The sequence below is a fragment of the Elephas maximus genome, chromosome 2, assembly GCF_024166365.1.
Source record: "Elephas maximus indicus isolate mEleMax1 chromosome 2, mEleMax1 primary haplotype, whole genome shotgun sequence".
In the NCBI taxonomy this organism is placed as follows: Eukaryota; Metazoa; Chordata; class Mammalia; order Proboscidea; family Elephantidae; genus Elephas; species Elephas maximus.
Window position 1 is genome coordinate 222,010,820 of NC_064820.1, and position 27,515 is coordinate 222,038,334.

Here is a 27,515-nt window from a genome sequence, read left to right on the forward strand (position 1 = left end):
GGAAACAAGCTACTGAGAAAGGAATTTCTATTGTTTGACAATTTACTGAAACTTTTTTTTAGTCTGCCAGAACATTAAAAAACATCCTAACTGCTCTTTATTTAAAGGCTTCTGTGACAGTCTGACCCTTCCTCTCTGTTTGCCAATAGCCCTGTAAACAAAGCCTCCTCCTGCACCGAGGTGGCGTTTGCTGGGCTTTTCCAGCACCCGAGCTCCTCCCTCGCCTCTTCTCTCCTCCGGCCCCTCGGTTGTCCCCACGCTCCACCTCCCATCCAAGGCATCCCTCCACGGGCCTCTGATTGGTGCACAGCGCAGCCTCGCCTTTTAGGGACTGTTTGTTGGGCTTTTGAAGTGATAAGGGAAAGGGTCCAGTGGCTGCTTTTATCAACCAATCAAATATTTTCCCGACAGATCCCAAAATATTCCGGGGCCAATGAAGAGGAAAAGCCGAGATGCCTCTGCGGCTCCTTGGGGAGGCCGAGCTTCTTAAGTGGAGGCGGGAGGGGCGAGCTCCTGGGCAGCCGCCAGCCTGGTCCTGTCCCCTCCGTGCCACCGTCGGCATTTGTCTAGCGACGCATGCCCTAGCAGGGGTGTACTGGGGGGAGTCCTCTTTCCGACCATCAAAATGGTTATCAAAGTTTTTGTTGCCACTTCTTCTGGGTCCATAGCGGTAGGTGTCTGGTGGTATTTGGGGGCTTTCTTCCTCTACTCTTTTCCAAATAACGCATTGTTGGAAGTAGGAGGAGCGGGTAGGGCAGAACGTTGGCCTTAGATTTCTTTTTTGAAGAGCGTGTAAGTAAACCTTGGCTCCACAGTAAGCGTGGGCGCCCTTGCTTTTTTCTATGTCTGTTTTCATGGTGTCGGAGAAGCGTGTGAAATGTGCAATCCGGGATAGCTGAGTGTGAGAGGGGACTCCAGGAAGGTGGCGTGCTTGATACTAGAATTTTTAAAAAGTGATTTGCGTCATGCATATTATAGAATCAAGGTTTTTTTTTTTTTTTGAGTATTTCTGCCATTCATCTTGCAAGACTTAGTTTAAAAAGCACTTTGTAGAACACTATTTGCAGCGTGATGCCGTGTAACCGAAAGTGTGAAGTTAGCATGTGTAATCCTATTATTTGGGGACAATGATGTCACAGCCACAGGAACAAATACTTCTAAGGCCATGGTTTGAAAAGCTCTAGGAATTCAAACAGATCAAAAATAAGTACTAAAACCCTACTTCTGTTACATGGCTTTGTCTGACCTGAGACCAGGCTCTGACTTATTCATTCACCTCCCAATTCTAGTTTCCCTCGGTGCCATGTAGACCTGTCTTAACGAAGAAAGACGGGGTAATGGAATGACTCATTCCTCCTTGGAAGCAATTTCCACACTTTGATTTTGGGCTTCATCCGTAAAGTTATATGGGACTGATGTTTTAGATCAGCATTGTAGCAGAAGTTTGAGGGCTGTGGAGAGAGAAAGGAGCCCTGGTGCGTGGTGGTTAAGCGCTGGGCTGCTAATGGAAGGGGCTGCCCCGGGGTTCGAATCCACGAGGCGCTCCTGGGAAGAAAGACGTGGCAGTCTGCTTTGGTAAAGATTTACAGCCTTGGAAATCCTATGGGCAGTTCTGCTCCGTCTTATAGGGTCCCTATGACTCGGAATTGACTCCACAGCAGTGGATGGAGAGAAAACATTTATTAATCCCCAGGCATGGAGAGCAACTACTGGGCTGTTTCCTTTTAAGTCAGGTTCCTGAGTGATCTCAGGTAGCAGCTCGGATTTCTGCAGTCCCTCAGACAGCGGCAGGGTAGCAGCTCCAGTGGTGGCTCTTGAATCCACCCTGAAAGTTCATGAGGTTTCCGGAAAGGGTGAGAAGAAGACAAGAGAAAACAGCTTGGTAGTCCCTTCTGTGCACAACTGATCAGCAGTTGTTTTAGTGATCTCCAGAACAGGTTAACGATAAAAATTCCAAATGTTAAGATTTCCCTGCAAATCTTCTGTGGTTATTGATTACCTCAAACTTTTTGTCAATCTACAATGAGTACATTTTTGGATTATTTAGATTAAAAAAATGATTTTTTGAGGAAAATGGTTTTAGTTCGCTTTAAATGATGCTGACGCTCCTTGCTGCCGAAGTTTACCACTTAACCTGCCAATTTTCTACATGTTCTGTACACTTGGCCTGGGTGGCTCTTTGTGTTCATCACAAGGTGATGAATAAATTTATGGATTACTCAGGATTATTTGACGTCCTATGTTTTTGATGTTTGGGAGCATGATTTAGTTAGCCCTGGAGTATCTAGAGGAGCGCCATTGACTCCAGGATCTTGGAAGAGCACTTGGAACTGGATGACTTTGGGGAGATTATTTCACCTTGCTAAGCATCAAATTCCTTATGTATAAAATGAGGATAAGAATAGTACTCACTTCATAATGTTGTCGTGAGGACCTAGGAAATAATGTGTGGGAGACCCAGCACGGTGTCAGGTGCTTAGTTGGCACTCAGTAAATCTTATTAATATTATAGTTATTAGCTATTGTTAATTAATACTAGTTAATATTGTAATTTGTAGAATTATTAGTTATAATGTTAACCCACTGCCATCGAGTCGATTCGGACTCATAGCGACCCTGTAGGACAGAGTAGAACTGCCTGAGTTTCCAAGGAGCGCCTGGCGGATTCAAACTGCCGACCTCTCGGTTAGCAGCTGTAGCACTTAACCGCTATGCCACCAGGGTTTCCAGTTATAATATTAAAAAAAAAAATATTAGGGAACGTTAATTTATATTACAGTTGTTGTAATTACTAGTTTTTATAATTATTACTCGATGGCACCTAACAACATAATTATTAATATTATTTAGTAGACCTGTGCCTATGATTATGTTTCAGAATTATCCAAAACCACATAAATGTTTTGTCCTAAAGAATGAGAACTGATTACCCCCAAGGTGTTGGTGCAACTGATTTTTAGTGGGTGGGTGGGTGGGGGTATTTCAACCAAAAGCTTGTTTGTAGGAGAATCCCCTGGTGCTCCTACTGGGTGTGTGGTGGTTGGTCTGCAAAATGGATTCTTGCCTGATGCCTAGTCAACAAGGGCATTAGAACTTCTGTTGAATGAATGAAAGAGGTGAAAAAGGAAAAAAAGATACAGTGCCTTTATAAGGAATTACAAATTATGCAGGTATGTATTGTGTCTGTATTTTAACCTTGAACTCTGAAGAGCTCTTAGGTGCTGTACCACTTCATGGAGGGGTTTGGATTAAGAGACCCTGGGGAGTAGGAGAAGACAGATGTCTTCTTGTATGACCGTTCTTTCTTCTGCAGGCTCCGTTGCCGCTGCAGGGTTTTGGGAGAAGGGATGAGAGGACTGCCCTCATTGTCTTCCAGATATCCGCTGCTTGTGGGGGCAGTTTCCTGGAACCGTGATCTTTAAAGACAGCCCCTAATGGTGGCTTCGGGGTTTCTGAATCCCCTCTCCCATCTCGATGAAGGATGTCAATATGTTGGAGTAAACATGGATCCTGAATTAGATTGACCTGGATGTAAACCCTGGAAAATTAATGAATTTGTCAGAGCCTCAGTTTATTTTACAATGGTAACAATAAAGCTATTGTGAAGGTTAAGTGAGATGAAGAAGTGCTGGGTGCCTGACACTGTAGCTCCTCAAATGATGGTACAAAACGCATTTCCATGCATCTTCTTATTAAACTCTCACCAAAGCCGTGTGTGGTGAAGGTGGCGTGATATCCATTTTGCTGATGAGGAAATTGAAGATCAGAGCCCCTGCTCAGATAGCAGCCATTGGAGGCAGGGCAGGAACACAGGTCATCTCTGGCTCAAATCCTGTGTGCCTTTGCTACAGTATGGTGACCTCAGTTGGAAAGGCTCCTAACTGTACAAGACAATCAACAGGGAATGCTGAGCGGGTGGCGCTGCTGTCAGTTCCCTCTCACAGGTGATAACAGCTCCAGCAGCTCCAGTAGCAGGTGGCTTCAGGGCAGAGAAGGACACTATCCTGTAAGTAAATGTCACAGTTTATGAGCCTCCGTTGAGCTCCCAAAGGGTCCAAACAGTGGTGCAGATGCAGTACCCCCAGGTCTTCTGGGGGGGACCCATGATAGGTGGTGCAGCCTGTGGGGCCTGCATCAGCCATCACACTCCTGAGGGTGTAGAAGGATGTGGAAGTCCTCACTCAAGGTGAGTGAAAGGCCATCAGGCTGTGTCCCTGGGGGTCCACTCAAGTGGCCATGTGGACAAGAGCTGGACCTTCTTGAAGAGGGACCCCATTGAGGGGGAGGGTTGTAGGAAAGAGGGGTCCAACTCTAGAGTCAAGCATGGTATGTGTGTGATGGTTTGGGCCAAGTCAACAGTGCTGGCCAGGTGGACTCATGAGCTTCCCCCACTCTTCCCTTCCTGGGTTGGGCCCTGAGGCCCCCTCTGCAGGCCCCCAGCCCTAGGTGAACTAAGGGCTTCTAACAGCTTGATGAGCAATGCATTTGGCCCAAGTTTAGATACTGGTGTTTGGGGTACACAGAGGAGCCAACAGATTTTGTTTTTCTTCTTTTGGCAGGGGAGGAGAGGGAGAGGACAGAGAAATCACAACACAGTATCAGGCATCCACCAGTCACCTTACTTACTGTAGAGGCAGTTGCTTGCCTTGTGAGGAAGAACAGTGGGATCTTCGTCTCTCATGTACTCTACCCCCTTTCCTTTCTAATAGAAGGAACATAAATCAGGATTTTTTGAAATGTCTTTCATCTATTCAGAAATAGAATAAAATAAAATCTTCTTCCTGTTCCACCTCAAGCCCTGAGGCATGATGAACAGAAGTGGCAATAATGTTGGTGAGATGGCTGTGTCCTTTGCCAGCTGCCTCCCAGGTAGACTCGGGCTCCTGGTTGGGTATGTGAGAAGGGTTTGGCCAGATAAATGATGTTACCTTCTGAGTAATTAAATGTAAACCTGCCTAAAAGGAAGATACCTCTACTCTTGAAATAGCAAAGTTACCTCTGGAAATACTTAAAAAAACAAAACAAAACAAAACTCATTGCTGTTGAGTCGATTCCGACTAATAAAACCCTGTTGCTGTTGAATCAATTCTGATTCATAGTGACCCTATAGGATAGAGTAGAACTGCCCCATAGGGTTTCCAAGGAGTGTCTAGTGGATTCAAACTGCTGACCTTTTTGTTAGCAGCCATAGCTCTTAACCACTGTGCCACCAGGGTTTCTGACTCATAACAACCAGTAATTCATGACATGTCACCAATCATTATGGACAGGTTGGAAAGGATTTATAGAGAACTCGATTCATTAAAATGAAGATTTGGTCCAACAACATGTCATCAGGTCTGATGGGATTTTGTAATATTAGAAAACGCAGCTGCGAAGCTGTGGAATTTGGAGTGCAGTGTCTGTGAGGAGGGGCGTGGGCTGGCAGAGTCCAGCTTCAGAGCACAGGTGTCTTCAAGTAACTGGGCACTTTTGGTTCTTTTGGGTCTGGCATTTAGAAAGGTGTCAGGGAGAGAGCCCTGATGCCAGAGGTTTAGGGGAAGTTCCATCATTCTGTGTCTTTCTGTAGGACTCCTATTTTTATTTTTTGTCTACAGTGGCCCCAAACGGAAATACATGTCTTGGCAGAGTCTTAGTAACCGTTAATGCTGTATCGTAGCAAATAGCAGCCTTTATTTATGTAATGCTTCTAGTCCCCACATTTTTATTATGTTGATGGTACAAATGTAAACAATTAAAAAATTAAATGTGTGATTACCATTTATATATGCATATGTAATTTTGTACACACACACGCACATTTATGTATTGCAGCCCTGGTAGCACAGTGATTAAGAGCTATGACTACTAACCAAAAGATTGGCAGTTCAAATCCACCAGCCACTCCTTGGAAACTATGGGGCAGTTCTACTCTGTTCTGTAGGGTCACTATGAGTCAGAATTGACTCGACAGCAATTATATATATATATATAGATAGATAGATAGATAGATAGATAGATAGATAGATAGATAGATAGATAGATAGATAGATAGATAGATAGATAGATAAATGGTAATCACATTTAATTTTTAAATTGTTTAATAAGTAAAAATAATTTCCTTTTAGTGGTGATTTGATTCCAGGGCTTAAGCATCCATATGGAGCCTTGGTGGCACAGTGATTAAGAGCTTGGCTGCTAACCAAAAGATCAGCAGTTCGAATCCACCAGCTGCTCTTTAGAAACCCTATGGGGCAACTTCTACTCTGTCCTGTAAGGGTGCTATGAGTCGGCAGCTACTTGACGGCGATGGCTTTTTTTTTTTTTAGCGTCCATAAGTGTCTTACTTTTTTTTATATAAGGAATATTCTATAAAGTCATTGATAGAGTCATTCATTTTTAAATAGAGTTTTTTTTTTTTTTTTTCGGGGGGGGTGGTGGTTGGTAGTATAGAGAGCCCCAAGAGGAGTCTTTGACTGGCAGAAAAAGTTAAGCACTTAACTACTAACTGAAAGGTTGGAGGTTTAAATCTACTCAGAGGTGCCTCGGAAGAAAGGCTTGGTGATACAGGTCTAAAAGGTCACAGTCCTTGAAACCCCTGTGGAGCGTAATGCTACCCTGACACACGTGGGGTCAGCAGCTGGTTCGATTTCTAAGGGAGGAATTGAGTTTAACCAAAGGAGAGTTTGAATCTAGGCATTAGGTATGGGAAGGGCAGGTACCTTTTACAACAGTTATTTGAAATCCTCCCAGTCTAGTCCTGAAATTACATGAAAATAACAAGGGACCCTTGTACCCTTGTAAAACATTTTTAATGACTTGTTTTCATTATGAGGCAATATTCTGTTCAGAGGACTTTTTGAGAAAAAATGACGATATTAGATTATTTTTTTGTCAAAATACTTATTTAAAATTTTAATCTTACTTGAAAGTAGTCATATTTTTGCCTCTATCTAATCTTTAGTGTGTACTATATCTAGATTGTATATTTTTAATTCTTTATTTTCACCTACACAATTAGTTTATGAATCTGTTCACATGAAGGGCTTGGCACAGTGCCTTTTACAGAGTAGAGAGTCAGTAAGTAACTGCTTATTTATTTGGTTATTCGACTGATTACTCTTTTTGTGAATCTCTCCCAGGGATTCTTAAAATGGAGTCTGTGGAATTTGCTGTGACTAGTTCAACAGTGTTTATAAAAAATGGCATTGTCTATTGTCCTGGAGGGAATTCTTTGAAGAGAGAAAATCATTTGGAATTGTTTAGAACCAAAAAACCCGTTGCCGTGGAGTCAATTCCGACTCATAGCGACCCTATAAGACAGAGTAGAACTGTCCCATACGGTTTCCAAGGAGTGCCTGGTAGATTCCAACTGCCGACCTTTTGGTTAGCAGCCATAGCTTCATAGGGCAGGTTTTAATTAAAAAACAGCACATTAATAAGAAACGGCAGTTGGTAGACACAACCATTACACGTTAACCACGGGTAGAAAGGGCACTTGTCTGTTCTTTCTGAGGCGTGGCTGACGTTCCCCTCTCAGAGAGGAATGGAGTGTGAGTAGGAAAGTGTGAATTCCTGGGAGAAAAGGATTAGTTACTCTTTTATGTGCTGGGAAGAATATCCATCAGCCTTTTCTAGTCTTTCCTCCTGCCCTTCCCCTCCCAGTAATCTCCATGTGGGCTCTCTAATTTTCTATATTTATTTCTAAAACTACTTTTAGTTCTATGTGACTCATGCTCCTATTTGCATAATTTTGAATGATGAATAAGTATACTTGGTGTTTGAGTTTTGCAGTACATTGTCTTTTTTCTCTTCTTCCTCTTCTCTCAATCATAACTCTTGTCTTTCTTACTAATCCTTATTTACTTTTTGGTCATAGAGGCTTAGCAAAGCTTAAAGTATGGTCCAATTCACCTGTCCTATGGATTTAAATATTTTGAAGATCTCAGATAAAAGATGCAATGATGAGAACATTGCTGTTTTTATTAGTCTGATTGTACCATAATTTAAACATAAATGAGATTTCAGAATTTAAATAATCACTGTCAATATTTTATAATGAAGAAGTATATGATCTTACTGTTTTCCTTGTTTAAATATTCAACAAAATTATGGGTGTTATCCAGTATATCTGGAGTAAGGATTTAATTTATGTAAGTATAAACATGGTATTTTTCAAAAACAGCATAATTATTATCTTTTTCCACTTTCAATTCAACCAGATTAGGAAGAAACAGCAAGAAGTAGTGGGCTTTTTGGAAGCTAATAAAATCGACTTTAAGGAATTAGATATAGCTGGAGATGAAGATAATAGGAAGTGGATGAGAGAGAATGTACCTGGAGAGAAAAAACCTCAAAATGGGATTCCTTTGCCCCCCCAGATCTTCAATGAAGAGCAGTATTGTGGGGTGAGTATTCAGTTTCCTTGAAAATTCTTCTGCTTGTGTGTTTATCAGAAATTTTTCAAAGCAGATTAATTTTGGAGTAGCATTTGGAATTGTTCACAACTTGCAGGTCATGATGCATTTTTACTGTCTGTTATGGGTTGAATTTTGTCATCCAAAAATGTGTATCAACTTGGCTAAACCATGATTCCCAGTATTGTGTGATTGTTCTCCACTTTGTGATCTGATGTAATTTTCCTATGTGTTGTAAATCCTAACTTTCATGATGTTAATCAGGCACAGTGGATGAGAGCTATGGCGAGCTATGGCTGCTAACCAAACGGTCAGCAGTTCGAATCCACCAGCCACTCCTTGGAAACTCTATGGGGCCCTTCTACTCTGTCCTATAGGGTCACTATGAGTTGGAATTGACTTGATGGCAACGGGTTTTGTGAGGCAGGATTAGAGGCAGTTATGTTAATGAGGGAGGACTCAAACTACATGATTAGGTTGTATCTTGAGTTAACCTCTTTTGAGATATAAAAGAGAGAATTGAGCAGAGAGAAGAGGGACCTCCTATCACCAAGAAGGAAGAGCTGGGAGTGGAGTTTGTCCTTTGGACCCAGGGTCCCTGCGCTGAGAAAATCCTAGACCAGGGGAAGGTTGATGACAAAGACCTTCACCCAGAGTTGACCAGGAGAGGAAGTCTTCTCCTGGAGCTAGCACCTTGAATTTGAACTTCTAGCCTCCTGGACTGTGAGAGAATAAATTTCTGTTTGTTAAAGCCATCGACTTGTGGTATTTCTTTTAAAGCAGCACCAGTTAACCAAAACAGAATTTGGTACTGGGAGTGGGGTGCTGCTCTAACAGATACCTACAATGTGGAAACAGTTTGGGAATTCAATAATGGTAGAGGCTGGAAGAATTTTCAGGTGCCTAACAGTAAAAGACAGATTGCCTTGAAGAGACTGTTAGTGGAATTATGGACATCAAAGACAATTCTGGTGAGGGCTCAAAAGAAAGTGAGGAGAGCTGTAACACCAGAGATGGTCCAGATGGTGAGAAATAGTAGCAGAGATATGGCAGCAGCAGAAACAGAGGAGATGCCAGGCTGCCCAAGGGGCTCAAGGGGCTGAGGGCCCAAGAGGCCAAGAGGCCAAGGAACCAGGAAGCAGAAGCTGAAGAGAAAAGGAGCACAGGAAGCAGAGCTGCCTCAGACTCAAAGGGTTGTGCCACAACCTCTGGGGTCTCAAATGCGGGGCCATAACCCCCAAGTTTCAGAGTCAGATCTTCACCAACTTGGTTCTGGGGTTTGGGGCTGCCATTCACAAGTGCCAGTGGGATGGGGCCAGATCCACTGCCCAAAGCTGAGGAGGCATGGGTGCCATGCCCAAGGGGCAGAAGAATGTGGGCTGCTAAGGCCACGGGGTAGAGTCACCACTCAGATGGACTAGGAGAATGGGGCTGCCCAAATCTGAGGGAGCAGAGTTGCTGTTGCAGTGTACCTGGAAGGTGGAGCTGAAGCCTAAGGCCGAGGGGCCTCTACCCAGAATCCATAGAGTATGGCCAACACTCAAGAGTCTGGAGGGCAGAGCCATTGCCTATTGTGGTCTTAGACAACAGATTGTTTTCCAAGACTTGAGAGCTAATGTAACGTGTTCTGCTGACTTGCATGGTGCCTGTTATCCCTTGTTTCCCTCCAATTTCTCCCATTTGTAATGGAAATGTCTACCTCATGCCTGTTCCATCATTGTACTTAGGAAGCAGATAACTCGTATTCTAGATTTCACAGATGAAGAGGAATTTTGCTCCAGGATGGAATTTGCACTTGATTTAAGACCTTTGGGATGATATCATGGGGTGAATGTGTTTACATGTGGCAAGGACATGAATTTTTGAGGGTCAAAGAGTACAATGTCATGGATTGAATTGTGCCCCCCAAAATGTGTGTCAACCTGGCTAGGCCATGATTCCAAGTATTTTGTGATTGTTCTCCACTTTGTGATCTGCTGTAATTTTCCTATTTGTTATAAATCTTAACTTCTATGATGTTAATGAGGCAGGATTAGAGGCAGTTATGTAAATGAGATAGGACTCAATCTACAGGATTAGGTTATATTTTGAGTCAATCTCTTTTGAGATATAAAAGAGAGAACCCAGCAGAGAGGAGAAGGACCTTCTACTACGAAAAAAGAAGTGGGAGTGGAGTGCATCCTTTGGACCCAGGGTCCCTGTGCTGAGAAACGCTTAGTCCCAGGGGAAGATTGATGACAAGGACCTTTGTCCAGAGCCAACAGAGAGAGAAAGCCTTCCCCCAGAGCTGGAGCCCTGAATTTGAATGTCTAGCCTCCAAAAATTGTAAGAGAAAAAATTTCTGTTTGTTAAAGTCTTCCACTTGTGATATTTCTGTTATAGTAGCACCAGATAACTAAGACACCATCGGATAATATTTAACATTTTAAAACAATGGAAACAGTGCATATATTAGACTACCTCTACAGGTATTTTTTTTTTTTTTTCTACAGGTATTAGGGTTTGGATTCTGACACATATTTTGGAGTAACACAGTTCAATCCTTAACATATAGATATGAGATAAATTTATCTAAATGGTTTAAAAAATTGTTTTGGACAATTTTATTACAAGGGCAGTTTTTATTTTATACACGTAAGGGTTCATTTCACCATAAAACCACTTTTCCCCCAGAGTTTTCAAATTGTAGCTTAATAAATAGAATTGTCGAAAAGAAGCATTTTTTTGAAAAGTGAAAGGATTTTAGAATTTTAGAACCGGAAATTGTCTTAGGGGTTATCTAAACCATTGAAATCATTTTAAAATGAGGAAAGTTCAGTAAAATACAGGGAATTTTTAAATCTGTATTGATCACCACTTCTTATCTGCCAGTTTGTCATACTGCGATGGCTTTCTTGTTGCTGTGATGCTGGAAGCTGTGCCACTGGTATTTCAAATACCAGCAGGGTCACCCATGGTGGATGAGTTTCAGTGGAGCTTCTAGACTAAGACAGACTAGGAAGAAGGACCTGGCGGTCTACTTATAAAAAAAACTGGCCAGTGAAAACCTTATGAATAGCAGTGGGACATTGTCTGATATAGTGCTGGAAGATGAGTCCCTCAGGTTGGAAGGCACTCAAAATACAACTGGGGAAGAGCTGCCGCCTCAAAGTGAAACCCATTGCCGTTGAGTCGATTCTGACTTATAGCAACCCTATAGGGTAGAGTAGAGCTGCCCCCTAGAGTTTCCGGGGAGCGCCTGCTAGATTCAAACTGCCGACCTTTTGGTTAGCAGCTGTAGCACTTAACCGCTACACCACAAGGGCTTCCCCTCAAAGTAGAGTTGACCTTAGTGACGTGGATGGAGTCAAGCTTTTGGGACCTTCATTCGCATAACTCAAAATGAAAAGAAACAGCTGCAAGCATGTAATTATAATCGGAACATGGAATGTATGAAGTATGAACCTAGAAAAATTGGAGATCATAAAAAATGAAATAGAATGCATAAAGATCAATATCCTAGTGAGCTGAAATGGACTAGTATTGGCTATTTCGAATCTGATAATCATTTGGCCTACTATGTCGGGAGTGACAGATTAAAGAGGGTTGGAGTTGCATTCATCGTCAAAAAAGAACATTTCAAGACCTATCCTAAAGTACAATGCTGTCAGTGATATGATGATATCCAATGCCAACAAGGAAGACCAGTTAATATGACTATTATTCAAATTTACTCACCAACCGCTAAGGCCAAAGATGAAGAAATTGAAGATTTTTACCAACTTCTGCAGTCTGAAATTGATCAAACATGCAGTCAAGATGCATTGATAATTGCTGGTGATTGGAATGCAAACGTCGGAAACAACGAAGAAGCATCGGTAGTTGGAAAATACGGCCTTGGTGATATAAATGATGCAGGATAGTGTATGGCCAGTGAAGTGTACATATATATATAAAATTTATGGAGCCTTGGTGGTGCAGTGGTTAAGAGCTTAGTTGCTACCCAAAAGATTGGCATTTAGAATCCACAAGTTGCTCCTTGGAAACCCTATGGGGCAGTTCTACACTGTCCTGTAGCGTCACTGTGAGTCAGAATCGACTCAACAGCAATAGTTTTTTTTTTTTTTTGGTTTATATTATTTATAATAATCAAGGAAATGTGGTTGTCGAGGCTGGAATGTCCCAAGTCCATGGGTCAGGCTGGAGTCTTCTGACTCACGTTGCTGCAGGGCCGATGAACCCAAGATCAGCAGGTCAGACGATAGACCTGTGGCTCACAGGCTACAGAGGCTGATGAGTCCCAAGATTGGCAGGTAAAATGGCAGGCCAAGGGCTCTCAGGCTGCAGAGGCTGAAGAATTCCAAGATTGGCAGGTAAGCTGCTACATCAAGTCCCAAGAACTGAAAGTCAGATTCAGGATTCAGAGCGAGCAAAAGACAGCGAGCTTTGCCAGGAAGTCCACATATATTGGATGCAGGCCACACCCCCAAGGAAACTCCTTTTCAGCTGATTGGCTGCTCGTAGCAGATTTCTTTATGGATGTGATTACATTATATCAGATCTTAATATGGAGGTAATTAAATCATCACATAGCTGCCAAACTACATAACTACCAAACCACTGAGAATCATGGCCTAGCCAAGTCAACACACAATCTTAACCATTACAGTACACCCCTTATCACGCATCTTGGCACACATCTTCCTAAACCATACACAATCTCTAAATAAAAATAATTATAAAGTCGTACTTGTGCCTAACATAATACAAATAACACACGTAAAACAAAGAACATACTAGCTGTGTTTACATCTTATATTTTGTAAGAGGAGAAAACTGTTTTCTTCACTTTTTGATGCACACATACAAGGAAGAAATACTCAACGATTACAATCCTCATTTCTGCAACTGGTCATGTGGTCATAGCTGGTATTCCACCACACATTCAATATTCCCTTTACCCTCAGCAAGCATCTCAGCTGGTCATGGTTCTTTGTCTGGTGAGGTGACCCAAACCTTCATTCCTGAAGAGTCTAGGCCATTAGTAGTCATGTCGGAATTTGGTTGCTGTAGTTTTCCACTGATTTTAATTACAGGGCATGGTAATACTAAAAGACACCTTAAGGGATCACCTGTATTCCAGACATACTCTTCTTTACCTCCATTATGTAATATAAATCCAATTTCTTCTTGGTAATTGGGATAAGTCACACCAGCCAGTGTGGTAACCCCCTTCTTTGCCTGTTGATCCAGAGGCATGAGGAGCCCAAAGTGGCTGGGTGGCATTTTTAACTTCAAGTTCAATGGAATCAGTGTTGTGTCTCCTGGCAGGAGAATTCCTCTCACTGGAACTAAGACCTCTAGACCTGCAGAGCATAGGGTTACAAGGACAGGAAGCAAAAATTTTGCCAGTGGGTCACTAGGGGTGATAGTGAGTGGTGCCACTCCCATTTCCATCCCTTGATTCCTGGACCCATGAATTCTGGCTATGGAGCAACAGCACCATATATTGGATGCTGGTTTAGAGCATATACAGCCTCCTGGAGAAAGAACATTGTCCTAAACTTGCAAGGTATTGCCACATAGCTGGCACCTATAATTGTGTCTTTAGAAGGCTATTCCATTGCTGTATCAAGCCAGTGGGCTTCAGGATGATGGGGAACATGATAAGACAAGTGAAATTCCATGAGCATGGGCCCATTGCTGCACTTTATTTGCTGGGAGAGGACTCATAATGTGACAGGAGTGGGGGCCATGGGCATTTGGCCACTTCCTCATGCACCTTACTTGTGCCTTCAGGTCCTGCTTGGGCCCAACCTCATATATACCACTTCCATTTAATGATGGAGTGCTGCCGTGCATGCCCAACTTTATGACTCTGTGGGTCAGACAACACCCAGTTCATGATGGGCCACATGGCTCAGGCCACATGGTGACTTGGTGGCCCATTGATAAGTGTTCAGTCTCTACTAAGGTGAAGTGTCAAGTCAAAAGCTGTATCTCAAAAGGAGAGTAGTTGTCTTCAGAAGATGGCAGGACTTTGCTCTAAAATCCTAAGGGTCTGCGCTGTGATTCACCAATATGGGCCTGCCAAAGACTCTAAATAACATCTCTATTTGCCACCGTGGTGGCGTAGTGGTTAAGTGCTACGGCTGCTAACCAAAGGGTTGCCAGTTCGAACCTGCCAGGTGCTCCTTGGAAACTCTATGGGGCAGTTCTATTCTGTCCTATAGGGTCGCTTTGAGTTGGAAATGACTCGATGGCACTGCGTTTGGTTTTTGGTGGGTTTATCTGCCACAGCCACTTCGAGCACCATTGGATTAGCTGGATTATATGGCTCAAGTGGCAGAGTGGTTTGCACGACAGCCTGAACCTGTTGCAGAGCCTTCTCTTGATCTTGGCCCCACTCAAAACTAGCAGCTTTTCAAGTCACTTGATAAATTGGCTGGAGGAGCACACACAAATGAGGGATATGTTTCATCCCAAATCCTCCAAAATCCAAAGAGGCCTACTAGGTGTTGTACCTCTTTTTTAGTTGTGGGAGGAGCCAGATAAAATAAGTTATCATTCCCTTTATATAGAATATCTTGACATGCCCTGCACCACTGGACCCCTAGAAATTTCATTGAGGTGGAAGATACCTGAGTTTTTGTTGGATTATTTTCCCACCCTCTAGCATGCAAATGTTTTAGCAGTAAGTCCAGTGTCATTGAATTAGTCATGCAATTAGTGTGAGTTAAAAGCCAGTATCCAGTAATCCCCGCAAGTCTGAATAGTTCCTTTTCCCAGGTGAACAGGCACTCTCATAAAAGGCTGTAGATCCCTTTGGGGATGGCTGGGAGAAAGATTAACAGTATAAATTTTTGGCAATGTAGTGGGGCCCCTCCTCAAGTGGACCTGGCCTCCCCTTCATTGAAGGGGTTGTGGGTCTGTAAAGTGGCTCAACTCTGGGAACTGATTGAGGGGCCCTGACTCTATTCTGGCAATTCGAGTTAGACTGCTGTTCAGTTGACCTAGAATTCTTCCGTTTGTACAGATCAAGTAAATATTTAGTAAATTTTCCATCTGTTTCACTCCTAGGGACACCATGACTAAGTAGCTGAAGCCATAAGTCCATACGAGTCAGAGTATTGTGATTACTGCTTTGACCCCACTGCCCATTATGGTAACCATGCCTACCTTCATTGACACTTCTTCCTTACTAGATTCAATCAGCATAATGTCATCAAAGTAATGGACCAATGTGACATCTTGTGGAAGGGAAAGGCAATAAAGTTCCTTTCCAACTAAATTATGACCTAGGGCTGGAGAGTTCATATAGGTCTGAGGTAGGACACTGAAGGTGTATTGTTGGCCTTGCCTGCTGAAGGCAAACTGCTTCTGGTGGTTCTTCAAAACAGGTATGGAGAAAAGGCATTAGCCACATCAACGGCTGCATAGAAGGTACTAGGAGATGTATTAATCTGCTCAAGTAATGAAACTACATCTAGAACAGCAGCTGCTATTGGAGTTTTCAGTAATCCACTGTCATTCTCCATCTGTCTGTTGTGCAAGCTAAGTAGGTGAGTTGGATGGGGATGATGTAGTAATTACCACCTCTGCATCCTTCAAGTCCTTGATGGTGGCAGTAATCTCTGCAATCCCTCCAGGAATGTGGTATTGCCTTTGGCTTACTATCTTCCTACGTAGGGGCAGTTCTAATGGCTTCCACTTGGATTTTCCTACCATAATAGCCCTTACCCCATTTTTCAGGGGTCCATTGTGGAGGTTCTGCCAGTTATATCTATTCCAGTTATGGATTCTGGAACTGGGGAAGTCACTATAGGATGGGCCTGGAGACCCCCTCTACCTATTGTGAGATGGACATGAGCTAAGACTCCATTACTCCACAGTGATGTTTTGGGTCTCCTGGAATTAGTGTAATTTCAGAGCCAGTAATCCCTGAAAAATCCGATTATTTCCTTTTTCCCAATGAACAATCCTTCCAGTGAAAGGCTGTAGATACCTTTGGGGAAGGCTGGGAGAAAAATTAACAGTATAAGTTTTTGGTATTATAATGAGGTCCTTCCTCAGGGGGACACAGCCTCCCCTTCATTCATGGGATTGTGGGTTTTTAAACTTGCTCAAGTCTGGGAATTGATTTAGGGGCTGTGACTCTCTATTTTAACGATTTGATTTAGACTGCTGTTCACTTGAACTAGAATTATTATGCTTGTACAGATCAAGTAAGTATTTAGTAGATTTTCTATCTATTTCATTCCTAGGGACACCATGACTAAGTAGCCAACACCATAAATTCATTGAGTCAGAGTATTCTGATTACTGCTTTGTCTCAGCTGTCCATTATAGTAACCCCGCCCACCTTGTCTTTGTTGAATGAGTGCTACCACTTGGCCGCTACCACCACGGGGTCCAATTGGCCTCATTGTGGTTAGGTGTCTTAACTCAGTTAGGGCAGTTCCCACTGTCAAATATGACTTACATAAAATGGCAAAATAGCAAGTCTTCAAGGATGCTGGAGCTCCCTTCACAAATTTGTTCCTCACCGTTGTGGTAAAATGTGTGTTCTCTAGGCCCTCCATGTGTGGGTCTGTGAGTCTAACCTGAGAAATACACTCTAACATGTGAATTTCCCTAAGCCTTTGGATACCTTCTACAGTACACGAAGGTAGGTCTGGTACTTCTATTTGATTTAGTGTAGGCCACCATGTAATCCATGTTTCAGCAAACCACCAAATAAACTATTAGATCCTTTCCTAACCTCTCCAGCTGAAACACTGAATGAAGAATCTGTGCTTAGCAGGCCCATATCATTAAACTCAGACCGATCGATCTTTGTGTTCCTTGCACCATTATCCCATGCCGTTAATAGCCATTCCCACACATATTCCCCAGGTTTCTGTTTGTACATGTTAGAAAAGTCAAGCAGTTCTGTTGGAGTGTATTGTACCTTCTCCTGGGTCACACTTTGCACTTCATCTTTTGGGAATCACTGGGACTTGTAGAAGCCAAAACGGGTGGTGGGAATTTATTAGGCTTTCTTTTAAAATAAATTAGGCTTTCTTTTAAAGAATAAGTGGAAACTTTGAGGTCATATATGTAGCACTTGAGATTTGACTATGAAACCCTGAACTCATCTCTCTGTTTCACCACTTTGTCTAGCAAAAGTAGGACCAACCAAACAGCTTCCCCATACTTGTCATTATTAGAAAATTGTAGAAACATATCTGCCATCACCCAGAGCCTCACCTTTCACCAATACCTGATTTATTGGTGGTGATAATTTGCATATTTCTATTGCCACCTCACACCATGGATTAGCAGTGCCCTCTTTACTACTGGAAGCAGAGTCATCAACATCTTTAAGACTAACCAGACTTGAGAACTAATTTAGAAAACTCATCGTTACAATTTAATTTCTCTAGAGCCACTCCCGGTACCAAATGTCTTAGGCTGGGTTTTCTAGAGAAGCAAAACCAGTGAAGTGTGTGTATATATATATATATATATATATATATATATATATATATATATATATATGTATGTATGTATGTTTAGAGAGATTTCTATCAAGGAAAGAGCTCATGCGGTTTTAGAGGCAGGAATGTCCCAAGTCCATGGATCAGGCTGGAGGCTTCTTCTGATTCAGGTAGCTGCAGGGGGCTAGGGAACTCAAGATTGGTAAGTCAGACAGCAGGGCTCTCTCTGGATCACAGGCTGCAAAGATCAATGAATCTAAAGATTGGCAGGCAAGATGGCAGGTAAACTGCTAGTTCAAGTCCCATGAGCTGGAGGTCAGACAAATAGGAGCCAGCTGCAGGATCCAGAGTAAGCCCACGAGCCTTGCCAGAAAGTCCACCTATATTGGATGCAGGCCATACCCCTAAGGAAACTCTTTCGACTCACAGTAGATCCTATCACGGAGGTGATCACATTATATCAAATCTCATCATGGAGCTGATCACATCGTTATACAACTGCCAAACTACATCACAGCTGTCAAACCACTGAGAATCATGGCCTAGCCAAGGTGACACACAACCCTAATGATCACAGATCTCTTTAAAGTGTTAAAAAGCAAAGATGTCACTTTGAGGAGTAAGGTGCCCCTGACCCAAGTAATGGCACTTTCAGTTGCCTCATATGAATGAAAAAGCTAGAAGGAAGATCAAAGAAGAATTGATGCCTTTGACTTGTGGTATTGACAAGAATATTGAAGATACCATGGGCTGCCAGAATAATGAACAAATCTGTCCTGGAAGAAGTATAGTCAGAGTGCTTCTTCCAAGCAAGAATGATGAGACTTCAATCTCGCTTACTTTAGACGTGTTATCAGGAGAAGGACTTCGTGCTTGGTAGAGGGTCAGTAAAGAAGAGGAAGACCCTCAGTGAGTTGGATTAACACAGTGGCTACAGCAATGGGCTCAAGCATGACAACAACTGTGCGGACGGCTCGGGACTGGACAGTGTTTCTTTCTGTCGTGCATAGGGTCGCTATGAGTGGGAACCAACTCAGTGGCACCTAACAACAACATTAATGTGTTAAGAAAACCCCCCATCCACCCTAGTTGTACTTGCTTTCCTATCCTCCCTTTCAGCCCTGAGTACTTCAGAAATACCTGCCTGTCGTAGTTTCTTGGTGCTGCTATAGCAGAAACACCACAAGTTGATGGCTTTAACAAACAGAAATTTGTTTTTTCATAGTCCTGGAAGCTAGAAGTCTGAATTCAGGACACCGGCTCCAGGAGAAGGCTTTCTCTCTCTGTTGGCTTTGGGGGAAAGTCCTTTTCTCTTTTCAGCTTCTGTTCCTCAGTTCCTTGGTAATCTTCATGGCGTGTATCTTCCCCTTCTTTTGTGCTTTCCTCCCTGTGCCTATCTGCTCTTTTTATGTCTCAAAGGTGATTGGCTTAAGGCATACCCTACATTGATATGGTCTCATTAACATAACAAAGAAAGTTGTATTCACAAATAGAATTACATCCATAGGTATAGGGGTTAGGATTCCAGCACATATCTGGGGAGACACAATTCAATTTATAACACTGCCTTTCTGTAGAATGAGCACTGAAGGGCAGGGTATCCTTTGGTTGTGTTCAGGCACAGACCACATGGTCCCGGGCAAGCACCCCTGCCCTCTCCTGGGCTAGGATGCAGATTCCAGGTTGTCATCGACAGAAATGTCTGCTACTTACAGTTTGTATTTCTGCTGCCAGGAGGGTAACCTAGCCTCTACCATGTCTGGCTTCCCATCTGGTGTCTCCTTTCTCTGTCTAACAGTTGTCTGCCCTGCTCTTAGGAGAGTATCTTTATCTGTCCTGTAGAGAGCAGCAGGAGTTCAGACTGGCAGGAGCACCGTGATATGCAGGGCTATCATTGCCATCAAATCCATCCAGTGCCCTGGTGGAGCGAAATGTATTGCTTGTCCCCCAGGTTCCCTTCCAACTGCTGCCCTAATCAGATGGATTTGTTGTTGTTAGGTACCATCGAGTTGGTTCTGACTCATAGCGACCCTAGGTACCACAGAATGAAACACTGCCCGGTCCTTCGCCATGTTCACATTCGTTGTTATGCTTAAGCCCATTGTTGAAGCCGCTGTGTCAGTCCGTCTCTTTGAGGGTCTTCCTCTTTTTTTGCTGACCCTGTACTCTACCAAGCATGATGTCCTCCAGGGACTGATCCCTCCTGATAAAATGTCCAAAGTACGGAAGACGCAGTCTCACCATCCTTGCTTCTAAGGGAACTTTCTGGTTGTACTTCTTCTAAGACAGATTTGTTTGTTCTTTTGGCAGTCCATGGTATATTTAATATTCTTCGCCAATACCACAGTTCAAAGATGTCAATTCTTCTTTGGTCTTCCTTATTCATTGTCCAGCTTTTGCATGTATAAGATGTGACTGAATATACCATGGCTTGGGTTAGGCGCACCTCAGTCTTCAAGGTGACATCTTTGCTTTTCAACACTTTAAAGAAGTTTTTTTTGCAGTAGATTTGTCCAAAGCAATGCGTCTATTGATTTTTTGACTGCTGCTTCCATGGGTGTTGATTGTGGGTCCAAGTAAAATGAAACCCTTGACAACTTCAGTCTTTTCTTTGTTTATCATGATGTCGCTTGTTGGTTCAGTTGTGAGGATTTTTGTTTTCTTTATGCTGAGGTGTAATGCATACTGAAAACTGTGGTCTTTGATCTTTATCAGTTACTGCTTCAAGTCCTCTTCACTTTCAGCAAGCAAGGTTTTGTCATCTGCATAGTGCAGGCTGTTAATGAGTCTTCCTCCAATCCTGATGCCCCGTTCTTCTTCATATAGTCCAGCTTCTCAGATTATTTGTTCAGCATGCAGATTGAACAGGTATGGTGAAAGGATACAACCCTGATGCACACCTTCCCTGTCTTTAAACCATGCAGTATTCCCTTGTTCTGTTCGAACAACTGCCTCTTGATCTATGTACAGATTCGTCATGAGCACAATTAAGTGTTCTGGAGTTCCCATTCTTCACAATGTTATCCATAATTTGTTATCCACACAGTTGAATGCCTTTGCATAGTCAATAAAACACAGGTAAACATCTTTCTGGTATTCTCTGCTTTCAGCCAGGATCCATCTGACATCAGCAGTGATATCCCTGGTTCCACGTCCTCTCCTGAATCAGGCCTGAATTTCTGGCAGTTCCCTGTAGATATACCCCTGCAGTCGCTTTTGAATGGTCTTCAGCAAAATTTTACTTGTGTGTGATATTAATGATATTGTTAGATAATTTCTGCATTTGGTTGGATCACCTTTCTTGGGAACAGGCATATATATGGATCTCTTCCTGTAGAGTTGACTCTTCAAGAATCCTAAGAAATCAGATGATTTCAATTTTTATAGTACACATTTTAGTTACAGGAAAGATACATTGACTGTCTATCCAGATAGAATTCTCACCTTCCAAGCAGGAGACCAGAGTTCAATTCCCAGCTAATGCACCTAAAGAGTAGCACCATCCATCTGTCATTGGAGACTTGTGTGTTACTACAATGTTGAATAAGTTTCAGCGGAGCTTCTGGGTTAACATGGATTAGGAAGAAAGGCCTGGTGATCTACTTCCAAAACTCAGCCGGTGACAATCCTGTGGATCACAGTGGTCACATCTGTAACTGATCATGGGTATGGTGTAGGACCCAGCAGCGTTTCAGTCCATTATGCCTGGGGTCATCGTGAGTTGGGGTCTGATTCAACAGCAGCTAGCAATAACAGCAACAAATCTGACATATCCTTCAGCACCTTTGAGTCTTCTTTTAAAACCTGAGTCTATAATACAAACACTGTATTTTTATGTAAATAAGGCATGCCTTTTTTCTATGTTTGTTTGCCAGCTGTGCCCTCCTCCCTGTGAGGTATCTTCAGAAGCACGGTATAGTACTTTTTTTTTCACGGCCCAACGTGTAAAATAAAAATTGGCATAGCGGTGCTTATGAAAATACCTTTTGGGGGAAGAGGGCGCAGTTGACAAACAAACGTAGAAGACGTGTTATTTACGTAAAAATACAATAGTCATTTTTACTTACTTTCTGGAAACAAAGCCCCCTGCTTCATTAATGCAGTCTTGTTAAGAACATCCACAGAATGCAGAGAATAAGTTACTAATACCTCTGTAAGGGCAGATGTGTAAAGCACCAAGACAGTGAAACATAAAATAACTTGAATATTCATCTCATTAAATTCATATTCATTTATCAGAAAATATATTTAAAAAACAGAAGTCAGTATTTGGGAACTCTTTTCTTGTCCCATCCCACTCCTTCCCCCAATTGAAAACAAAATTATTTCTTGATCAAAACAAAATGGCCTAAGAGATGCCTTGGAGATGTTATTTTTACAGTAGAAAATAAGTATGGAACTTTCAACATAGGTTGAAAACTATACACTTCACTATTGTTTCTGCTGTCAAAACTAGCCTTAACAAAAAAAGACGGTTAAAATAAGCAAAAGTAAAAGATTAACATCTATTTTGATTGGAAAAGTATCAGAAGAGAAAATGAGGTGATTCTTTTAATAATCATAGAGTGCAGAAAGCTTTTGTAAAGAAGAATAGAAGCCCAGGAGCTATAAACCAAAACGATTAATAAATTTGTCTTCACAAAAATTTTAAAGTTCTGCATTGCAAAAAAATCACTTAAAGTCAATCGACAAATGGAAAAACTAATTCTCAACTTTATATGGAAAGATAAGAGGCCACGAAGAGCCAAAGCAATTTTGAAGAAGAACAGAGGCCTCACACTTCCCAATTTCAAAGCATACTATTCAGATTCAGTAATTAAAACAGCCTAGTACTGGTTTAATGATAGACACTTAGACCAGTGGAATAGAATTGAGTGCCCAGGAATAAAACCATACATTAATGGTCAACAGATTTTCAACAAGGGTGCTAAGTCAATTCAGTGGGGGAAAGAACACTCTCTTCAACAAATGGTGCTGGAAAATCAGATTTCCACATGCCAAAAAAAAAAAAAAAGAAGCAAATTCTATACCTCACACCTTAAACAAAAACTAATTTAAAATGGGTCAACGACCTAAATGTTAAATCTAAAATCATAAAGTACTTGGAAGAAAATATAGAGGCAAAGCTTGGGGACCTAGGTTCTTTTCATGATAGATCATCAAATACAACAAATCCATGAGCAACAGAAGACAAAATAGATAAATGGGACCTCATAAAAATTAAATACATTCATCAAATGACTTTATCAAAATAGGAAAAAGATAGCCTACTGATGGGGGAAAACTATTTTTGGGAACCATATATCCAGTAAAGTTCTAATATCCAAAATATATGTAAAATTGCTACAGTTTAACAACAAAAAGACAAATAGCCCAATTAAAAAATTGACAAAAGACATGAACAGAGACTTCACCAAAGAGGATATTCAAGTAGCCAGCAAACACATGAAAAGATGCTCAGCGTCATTAACCGTTAGAGATGCAAATCAAACCTGCAATGAGATAATACCTCACCCCTATTAGAATGACAATGATAAAAAAACTTAAAATAACGAATGTTGGTGAGGATATGAAGAGACAGGAACACACTTATTCATTGCTTGTACAACCGCTGTAAAATTAAAAATAGAAATACTATATGACCCAGCAATTCCACTCCTAGTTATATACCCTTGGGACTTAAACATAGCAACACAAACAGATATATGTACACCTATGTTCATAACAGCATTATTCACAATATCAAAAATGTGGAAACACCGTAAGTGCCCAGCAATACATGAATGGGTAAACAAAATGTGGTACGTACATACAATGAAATACTATTTAGACAAATTGCTACAACATGGATGAACCTTGAAGACATGATGCTGAGTGAAATAAGTCAGTCACAAAAAAGACAAATACTGTATGACCTCACTTATTTGAAATGACAAGAATAGGTAAATTATAGAGACCAATGGTTATTCTTGGTTACCCAGAGTGGGAGGGGGGAGGGAGAGAGGAAATCATTCTCTGGGAAGTAGTGAGTTTATGTCTGTGTTGTTCTCGCTGTTGATAGGTGCCATTGAGTAGGTTCTGACTAAGCGACCCTCTGTACAACAGAACGAAACACTGCTAGGTCCTGTACCATCCTCATAATCAATGTTATGCTTGAGCCCATTGTTGCAGCCACTGTGCCAGTCCATCTTGTTGAGGGTCTTTCTCTTTTTCGCTGACCTTCTATTTACCAAGCATGATGTCCTTCTCCAGGGGCTGATCCCTCCTGATAACATGTCCAAAGCATGTGCTCCTTAGAAGGAGCGTTCTGGCTGTATTTCTTCCAAGACAGATCTGTTCGTTCTTCTGGCAGTCCATGGTATATTCAGTATTCTTTGCCAACAGCATAATTCAAAGGCATAAGTTCTTTTCTGGTCTTTCTTATTCATTGCCCAGCTTTCTCTTGCACATGAGGAGATTAAAAACAGCATGACTTGGATCAGGTGAATCTTAGTCCTTAAAGTGACGTCTTTGTTTGTTAGGTGAATCTTAGTCCTTAAAGTGACATCTTTGTTTTTTTATGTCTACGGTGATGGGCAAATGAGCATTGATTAAGAGTAACGGTGACACAATTTGACTAATGTAACTGGTATCACTAAGTTGTATACCAGAAAAAGGGCAAAATGGCAAATGTCATGTTATATATAATTTACAACAGCAACCAAAACCGAGAAAAGAGAATGCGGTTGCTTAAATTATTTAGGTACAACCAAACACTCATGGAATTAGTTCTCTTTGTTCAAAGGCTTAGGATCACAGCTTTGTGGGACTCTCCAGTCAATTGGCCTAACACTGTTTTTAGAGTTTCTATTCTACCCCCCCAGTTTAGTGAGTAGTGCCTGGGGTCTTAAAAGCTTTTGAGTGGCCATCAATTGGTCTCTGTTCACCTGGAACAGTAGAGAAAGGAGACTTATGAATTAGAGAACTGAAGTGCAGGTCTAGTTGCCTCCATGAACTACTACCTCCTTTGCCATGAGACCAGAAGAGCTGGATGGTGACCAGCTGCCATTACTGAACATTTTGATTAAGGACTCAGTAGGTGAATCCTTGATCAAAAGGGGAAAAATGTGAAACAGAATTTTAAATTTCTTGTAGAACCCAGATTTACTGGGCCAGTCAAGGCTGGAGAAACCTCCAAATCTGTTGCCCTGAGAAAATTTTGAATCTTGACCCAAAACTATCCTCTAAGGTCATCTTTAAACTAAACAACAGTTTAGCTGCAGTAGTAATGTTTACCTTGAGCATTGCACTCTTTTAAAGAATCATCTATATGAGATCAAATTGACAACAGTAACTATAAAGCACAGACAAGTAATTTATGGGGCAGTGAATCTAAGTCAGTGGGAGGTGAAATAATATGAGGAGAGGTAAAGAGAATGGTGACACAACAAGAAGAATATAACCAGTGTCATGGAACTATACATGTATAAATTGTTGAGTGGGTGTCTTAGTTATCTAGTGCTGCTATAATAGAAATGCCACAAGTGAATGGCTTTAACAAAGAGTTTATTTTCTCACTGTAGAGTAGGCTAAAAGTCCAAATTCAGGGTGTCAGCTCCAAGGGAAGGCTTTCTTTCTCTGTTGGCCTTCTCATCAGTCTTCCCCTGGACTAGGAGCTTCTCCATGCAGCGACCCCAGGTCCAAAGGACATGCTGTGCTCCCAGCACTGCTTTCTTGGTGGTATGAGGTCCCCATCTCTCTGGTTGCTTCTTTATATCTCAAGAGATTGCCCCAAGACACAATCCAGTCTTACAGTTTGAGTGCTACCTCACTGACACAACTGCCGCCCATCCTTCCTCATTAACATCACAGAGGCAGGATTTACAACATACAGGAAAATTACACAATACCAGGAATCATGGCCCAGCCCAACTAATATGCACATTATTTGGGGGACCTAATTCAATCCATGACAATGCGTATGTGAGCTGCTGTGTATGTTTTCACAAAAATAAATATATTTTTAAAGTCAAATATCAAATAAGACACTTGGAAAAAATACTTGCAACATCTATGGTAGCCAAAGGGCCACTTTGCTTCATATGTAAAGACTCTTACAAACCAATAAACATTAACTATAATCCAATAGGAAAATAACAAAGGATATATATATGTAGGCAAATCATAGAAAAAATGTACATAGTTTATAAACATACGAAAAGATGTTCAACTGCACCCATAAACAAATAAATCCAAGGCAAAGCAGTGAGAATCCAATTTTCATTTAAGAGATTGACAAAGATTCCAACATTTGATAGGCACAATGTTGTGTAAACCACAGGGAACTAGCCACTCTAAAACTAGATTGGTGGAAAAGTAAATTGGTGCAACCTCATTAGAAGTTCATGAGCCAGTCATTCCAACAGAAGGAGGGGATACTGGGTTATTTAAAATTAGAAAAGATGTGCAGTGTTCTCTCACTTTATTCAATCTACATGCTGAACAAATAGTCTGTGAAGCGGGATTATACGAAGAAGAATATGGCATCAGGGTTGAAGGAAGACTCATTTAACAGTCTTTGATATGCAGGTGACACAACCTTGCTTGCCAAAAATGAAGATGACTTGAAGCACTTACTGATGAAGGCCAAAGACTACAGCCTTCAGTATGGATTACACCTCACATAAAAAAAAACTAAAATCTTCATAATTGGATGGAAAAACAGCATCATGATAAATGGAGAAAAAATTGAAGTTGCCAATGATTTCATTCTTCTTGGATCCGCAATCAGCATCTATGGAAGTATATTAATCAAGAAATCAAATGACTTATTACATTGGAAAAATCTGCTGCAGAAGACCTCTTACAAGTTTTAAAAAAACAAAAATATCACTTTGATGACTAAGGTGTACCTGACCCAAGCCATGTTTTTTTAAATTGCCTCATATACATTTGAAAGCAGGACAATGAAAAAGGAAGACAGAAGAACTGATGCATCCAAAATGTGGTTTTGGCAAAGAATATTGAATATACCACGAACTGCCAGAAGAACAAACAAATCAGTCTTAGAAGAAATACAACCGGAATGCTCCTTAGAAGAGAGGATGGTGAGATTTCAGCTTGCTTGCTTTGGACATTTCATCAGGAAAGACCAATCACTAGAAAAGAACATCATGCTTAGTAAAGTAGAGGGTCAGTGAAACCAAGGGTAACCCTCAGTGAGATGGATTGACACAGTAGACAGAACAATGAGCTCAGACATACTAAGGATCATGAAGATGGCACATCACCAGGCAACATAAGGTCACTATGAGTCAGAGCCAGCTCGGTGGCAACTGACAACATCAACGACAATCAAAATGCAAGATGTATGTATACCTTAACTAAGCCCGTCTAGGAATTTATCCTACATATATATAAAAAAAAAAAAAATATATATTTTTTTATATATAGACTCGAAGTTGTATACGAAGATGAATATATATAAATTTTTCCTTCAGTATTGTTTGTAAGGATGAAAGACTGAAAACAACCTGGATGTTCCACACTAGGAGGATGGTTCAATAATTATGGCACATAAAATGGAACGTGGGGCAGCCATTAAAAGGAATGTATGTTACTGTGCTGTGATATCCAAGATACGGCAGTTCAGCGAGTAAAACAAAGCCTATAGTTTATATTC

At 41.5% G+C, this 27,515-nt stretch overlaps 1 protein-coding gene across 1 annotated transcript in view; it reads left to right on the forward strand.

Annotated features, from left to right (window-relative positions):
* The first annotated feature begins 428 nt into the window (after nucleotides 1-428).
* Nucleotides 429-27,515, forward strand: part of SH3BGR (SH3 domain binding glutamate rich protein) — an 85,881-nt gene continuing 58,794 nt past the window's right edge. The window contains exons 1-2 of the mRNA XM_049874894.1: nucleotides 429-670; nucleotides 8,202-8,387. Coding sequence (XP_049730851.1) covers nucleotides 626-670; nucleotides 8,202-8,387 — 231 coding nt within the window. The 5' untranslated portion in view covers nucleotides 429-625. The remainder of the gene's footprint in view (nucleotides 671-8,201; nucleotides 8,388-27,515) is intronic.